This window comes from Corvus kubaryi, unplaced genomic scaffold (assembly GCF_017639235.1).
Source record: "Corvus kubaryi isolate FWS band 111438036 unplaced genomic scaffold, C.kubaryi_AGA036_p1.0 36848, whole genome shotgun sequence".
Taxonomy (NCBI): domain Eukaryota; kingdom Metazoa; phylum Chordata; class Aves; order Passeriformes; family Corvidae; genus Corvus; species Corvus kubaryi.
Genome location: NW_024580967.1, coordinates 622 through 6,669, shown reverse-complemented (window position 1 = coordinate 6,669; position 6,048 = coordinate 622). Strand labels below are relative to the sequence as shown.

Here is a 6,048-nt window from a genome sequence, read left to right as displayed (position 1 = left end):
AGCAGATCCCTGTGGGATGAAGGATTTTGGGATCACTCCAGTGTTGTGCTGAGCAGATCCCTGTGGGATGAAGGATTTTGGGATCGTTCTGGTCTTGCACTGAGCAGATCCCTGTGGGGTGAAGGACTTTGGGGCCGCCGCAGCTCTCGCTTCCGGAGCCTCCCCGGGATCCCGAGGCTCCTGCTGGATCGGGATCCCCCCTTTTCCCCCTCCGGCAGCGCGTGTTCCCCTACATCTTGGCCATGGTGAACAACGGCTCCCTGACCTACGACCACGACCGCGACGGGCGGCCCACGGAGCTGGGCGGCTGCACGGCCATGGTGCGCAACCTCAACCACGACACCTTCCTGGTCATCCGCTACGTCAAGAGGAGGCTCACGGTGAGTCCTGCCGGATCCAGGAGCGGGGAGTGGGGAAAACCTTCCTTCCAGAGGGTTCCCTTCCTTCCCCGGGGTCCCCACGGGGCTCAGGGAGCCGCTGCCTCGGCAGGTGCTGATCGACATCGACGGCAAACACGAGTGGAGGGACTGCATCGACGTGCCCGGCGTGCGCCTGCCCCGCGGGTACTACTTTGGGACGTCTTCTGTCACCGGGGACCTGTCAGGTACGGCCCCAAGGACTCCACAGCTGATTCCCAAGTGGATTTTGGGTGCTGAGGGTGCAGCTCGGGCCTTGGAGAAGTGTTTGAGGGGCTTTCGCTGGTTCACGGATCCTGGAGCTGCCAGCTGGAGCCTTGGAGGAGCCCCTGAGGAGCATTTGGGGATGATCTCAAAGTTCTTCACCCCACAGGGATCTGCTCCCTGAGGAGCCCCAAGGCTGGTTTGGGTGGCACCGAGGGTTTGTCCTGCTTTTCCTTGAGTTCCCATGGATCCCCAGGCTGTGGGAGGAGTAAAACCTCGGGATGAGCGTGGAATAAAACCCGTCCCAGCCCTGGTGCTGGGATTCCCCAAAGGCAGGAGGTGCCGGCACTGCCACCGATGTCACAAGAGCCACCTGCTCCCTGAGTGTTCCCCTTTGGATTTCCCGGCTCCAGAGCAATCCCCTGGCTGTTCTTTAGGGAGGGAGCAGCATTCCCACTCCAGGGAATGGTTTCACAGAGCACACAACCCCTTTGTTTTCCTCACCAGTCCCTCCTCAGGGTGCCCTGAGCCGGATGCTGCTCCCGTCCCACTTCCAGAGGTTTTCAGCCCCGTTTCAGTTCTGCCCCCACAAAAATCAATCCCAGGCCCTTTGTGGGTTCCGACAAAAGCTCCTTTTCCCTCCCCAAATCCCTTCCCAGTGCTTGGGGAGGAAGCAGGCCCACGTGAGGCCGGTGGGAGCACATTCCTTTGGGTTTCCAAGCGGTTTTAACTCGGATGATCTCCCACTTTCAGGCTGGATTTGGGTTTTTAAGTAGCTTTAAAGATTCCTGCTGGCCACAGACCCCCTTGGGAACAGCACCTCCTGTCCAAGGATGACATCCCACAGAATTCCAACCCCCTAGGACACATTTTTCTCCCTTTTCCAGACAACCACGACATCATCTCGCTGAAGCTGTACCAGCTGACGGTGGAGCGGACGCCGGAGGAGGAAAAGCGGGACAGGGAAGTGTTCCTGCCTGTTGTGGACAACCTGAAGCTGCCAGGAAGTGAGTGGGAGCTGGGGAAGGTGGGACCAGCAGGGATTTGAAGGGAATTAGAGCTGGGAAAGGTGGGACCAGCAGGGATTTGAGGGGAATTAGAGCTGGGAAAGGTGGGACCAGCAGGGATTTGAGGGGAATTAGAGCTGTGGAGGAAAAAACAAACCCCGATTTTGGGGTCACACAAAGATCTCCACCATGAGGGTCTCACCGCCAGTCCAGGATTGGGATGTGGGAGGGAGAGGGATCATGTGCCATCCCAAAATCCCACTATGAGGTCTTGGGGCTGCAGCATTGGGCCCAGCCATGGGTGTGGGGTGGTTCAACCCCTCGGAGCAGGGAATCCTCCAGGATTCCGGGGCTCTCCGGGGGCTCAGGGGGTGTTTTCCTCCCTCTGCCCCACAGTGGAGGCGCCGCTGGAGCCCATGAGCGGCCTGGCCCTCTTCCTGATCGTCTTCTTCTCCCTGGTCGCCATCGTCTTCGCCATCGTCATCGGGATCATCGTCTACAACAAGTGGCAGGAGCAGAGCCGGAAACATTTCTATTGACTCGGGAATTCCTGGGATGGCCCGGGGCTTTGCCGGCCACATCCCGACTCCCACCCATCCCAGGGCGTGAGGGACCGGCCCTCGTGGTAGGGACACCCCCCAAAATCCCAGCCGGGGATCCCTGCGGGACTCCGGATCCGGGTCGGAGCGGGAACGGGGCCGGAGCTGGGGCTGTGCCAGGGAGCCCCAGCGCGGGCAGGAGCTGGCACTGGGACCGTGCCATCCCAGCCGAGGGCTGCAGCTGCCTTCCCCGCTGGATTCCTGCTGGAACCCCTCGCTGGCACTGCCGGGAGAGACTCCCCGAGCTCTCCCTGCCGTTCCCATCGTCCGGCTGCCCTCGGAACCCTCCCCGGACGAGCCCCTCTGGGCCGGGAGGAGCCGGATGCTGACGGTTCTCCCAGAGGGATGAGTTTTCCTGGCTGGATGAGCTGGAAAAGCTGCCTGGCTGCTGCCCCCTCCTCACTTTGGGGGTTCCCACTGCCCGTTTCCCGCTGCCCAGCATGTGGCTGCCCCCTGCATGTCGTGTCCTGGCTCCGGGCAGCGCTTCCCCCTCGGAGCTCGCCGCTTCCCGGGAGCCTCCGGGGCCATTCCCGAGCCTCTCGCTGCCCGCCAGGGAGACGGGGGCATTCCTACCTCAGGGACTGCTTGGGACAGGGATTGCTCCGGCCGCTCCTTCGCCCCCGGCGGGGTCACCGGGTGCCCAGAGGGGTCAGGAGAGGGAGAGGTTGGATCAGTGGGGACTTGGGGGTTGAAATGGCAGCGCCCTCCTTGCCAGGATCTGGGAGAGCCGAGCCCAGCCCTGCAGCTTTCCAGGATATTCCCAGCCAGGACAGGTCCCCGTGGGGGTCTCGGTGGCCCCCCGGGCCAGGGGGGGGACTGGGGGTGATTTTCCACGCTGTCAGCGGGGTGGTGGGAGCTGTTTCCAAGTGCCCAAGGCAGGGGTTGTGGCACCCAAGGAGAGTTTTCCTGGTGTTTTGCCTCTTCTTTTTTGCCTGATCCGCAGGATCCACTCGCGTGTGCCTCTCCCTGGAGCTGTGAGCGGAGTTTGGAATAAACGTTGAGGGCTGTGTGTGACGTGGCTGCCGTGGTCCTTGTCACTGGGAGGCCTCTGGACGGGCCATTCCCTCCCCAGATGGATTCCCTGGAGTTGGGGGCCGTGTCCTGGTGGTGTGGGGCTGCCCAGAATCAGAACCTTGCAACGGTTTGGGGTGGAAGGGGGCCTTAAAGCCCATCCAGTGCCACCCCCTGCCATGGGCAGGGACACCTCCCACCATCCCACGGTGCTCCAGCCTGGCCTTGGGCACTTCCAGGGATCCAGGGGAGGCCACAGCTGCTCTGGGAATTCCATCCCAGCTGCTCCCCACCCTCACAGCTGGGAATTATCTGTGCCCTGGTGGTGCTGGGGCCAAACAGTGGCAGGCAATGGAATCTCACGGAGCCGAGGCAGTGTTGTCACCCAGGGGAACCTCACGGAACTGAGCAGCCATCGTGACACAGGGGGGCAGGCGACTCGCTGGGAGAGCAAAGATCAGTCAAGGCATTTGATGTGATTTTTGCCAATTTTATTTTGTTTTACCTTTGGCGGGCTGCGGGTGGTGTCCGAACTCTTCCGATTTGGTCCCTCGTTGCCCCGGCGCTGCTGGGGCCCTACCTTTGCCGAGCCGGGGGTGCTGTCCCTCGTTGCCCCGGCGGTTTCCCGTCCCTACCTTTGCCGAGCCGGGGGTGCTGGTGCTCCCACTGCCATTTGGAGCGGCCGGCGCAGGTGCCCGAGAAGGGCGGGGCCGAGAAAAGGCGCATCGGCGGCAAGAAGCGGCGCATCCCAGCTCCCTTCCGACCACCCCCCCACACCGGCCCCGCTCCAGGGCCGCAGCGCTGAGGGCCGGGCCGCTCCCGGGGCTGCGGCCTTGGCGGTTCGGTTCGGTTCCGCTCGGTTCCGCTCCGCCGCCGCCGCGCCGGGACCGCAACTGAGGCCGCGGCACCGCCGCCGCTTTATATAGCCATCTTAAGCTCCGCCCCCTGCACGGCAGCCAATGGGAGTCGAGCGCCAAGGCGTGAGGGGCGGGACCAGAACGCAGAGGAGCGATCTGATTGGTCGAGAGGCGGGCGGGCGCATGAGGGAGGGGTCGGGGTCCATGAGGGAGGGGTCGGGGCGGGGCCTGGCTTGAGGGCGGGGTGTGGGAGAGGCCGCGGTCAGAGCGGGATTTGGGCTGGATTTGGGCTGGATTTTGGTGGGATTGGGGCTGGGGGGGGGGCTCAGAGCCGGCGCTGGGTCAGTGCTGAATGTGAGGTGGGCGTTAGGGCTGGCTTTGGAACTGGGGCTGGCATTGGGGTCAGGGCTGACAGCGGTGTTGGGGCTCGGGCAGGAATCGGGGCTGAGTTCGGGAGCTGCACCCAAAGCTGGGGCTGGGGTGGAGGCTGGAGTTAGGGCTGCATTTGGGATTGGCCTTGGGGATCTGCTCCATGAGTCGCACCCGTGCCCCTCCCCAGCCCGCAGAGACAGCGACGATGCCTTGGCGGCGGCTGGACACGGCTTTGTTGGTGAGGGAGCAAGGATGGGCAGCTCCCTCGGCATTCCCGTCAGCATCCAGGCTCTGCAACAGGACAGCCCCTTCCTGGCTGGAGACTCCACTGATGAGAGGGACAGGAGCTCGGCAAGGGGGCTTAGAGCCAGGAAAGTGGGAAACTCTGGGGGGGTTCCTCAGGGTTTCGTCCTCATCCCGCCCGGGAGAGGCTCGGAGGGATGCAGGAGCTGCCGCGGGTCAGCCACCTTCACCGTGAGAGAGCCCTGCAGGAGGGGACACGGGGACCTCAGCGGGCGTTCCCGGACGGCAACGGGGCCGTCCTGGGCTCGTGCTCACCGGGAAGAAGGAGCGGAGCAGGAGGAGCAGCAGAAAGGCCGCCAGCCCCAGGCCGGCCCAGAGGAACCAGCGCCAGCGCACCCCGTGGCGAACGAGGCTCAGCGGCGACTGCAGCCACAGGAACGAGGACTTGGGGCGCCTGCCGGGGGACACCGAGCTCAGCCACCCCCGTGTCCCCTCCCCGCCGGCCCCTCCTCGCCTCCCCCCGGGGCTCACTTGGGCTCCGGCAGCGTCGGGTGTTTGTTTGGCTCTTCCCGACCCTTCCCCACCGGCCGCTCCTCGGCCTCCTGCGCCCTCAGCAGCTCCAGGGTGAGCTCCAGCTTCCCCTGCGGGGCCCAGGGGGGGTGGTTGGGGTGGGGGATCTGTCCCTGCCACCCCCCCAGAGCCGTCACCGCCATGTCCCCAACCTACAGAGAGCCGCTGGCCGCTGTCCTCGTGCATCGTGCAGGGCCACCAGCCCCGCGCCCGCCTCCGGCGGAACAGGTTCAGCGGGGAGCGCGCCGGCACCGGGGCCCGGCACCGGGGCCAGGAGCACCAGGGCAGGTCCTGGGGCCCGGCCCGGCACAGGCGGGCGGTGGGGGCCGGCCGGGGCAGCCGGGTGAGCTCCAGCTCCAGGATCCCTGCGGGGAAACGGCCAGGAGGGGACAGGTCTGTCACCAGCGGGAGCTCCTTATCACCAGCGGCTGCTCCCTGTTACCGGTGGTTGCTCCTCATCTCTTGGGGGTGCTCCTTATCAGCACTGGGAGCTCCTTATCACCAGTGAGTCTTTCCCACCCACAGTGGGTGCCCCTCATCACTCATGGGTGCCCCCAATCACCAGCGGGAGCTCCTTATCACCAGCGGGAGCTCCTTATCACCAGTGGCTGCTCCTCATCTCTTGGGGGTGCTCCTTATCAGCACTGGGAGCTCCTTATCACCAGTGGCTGCTCCTCATCTCTTGGGGGTGCTCCTTATCAGCACTGGGAGCTCCTTATCACCAGTGAGTCTTTCCCACCCACAGTGGGTGCCCCTCATCACTCATGGG

The 6,048-nt window shown here is 64.5% G+C and overlaps 1 protein-coding gene across 2 annotated transcripts in view; it reads left to right on the top strand.

The window, feature by feature from the left end:
- LMAN2L (lectin, mannose binding 2 like) overlaps positions 1-3,240 on the top strand; it is a 7,076-nt gene extending 3,836 nt beyond the window's left edge. For both annotated transcript variants that reach the window (XM_042020160.1, XM_042020159.1), the window contains 4 exons: positions 219-380; positions 490-604; positions 1,508-1,627; positions 2,024-3,240. In XM_042020160.1, the coding sequence (XP_041876094.1) occupies positions 219-380; positions 490-604; positions 1,508-1,627; positions 2,024-2,166 (540 nt within the window). In that variant the 3' untranslated portion in view covers positions 2,167-3,240. The remainder of the gene's footprint in view (positions 1-218; positions 381-489; positions 605-1,507; positions 1,628-2,023) is intronic.
- Positions 3,241-6,048: the final 2,808 nt, after the last annotated feature.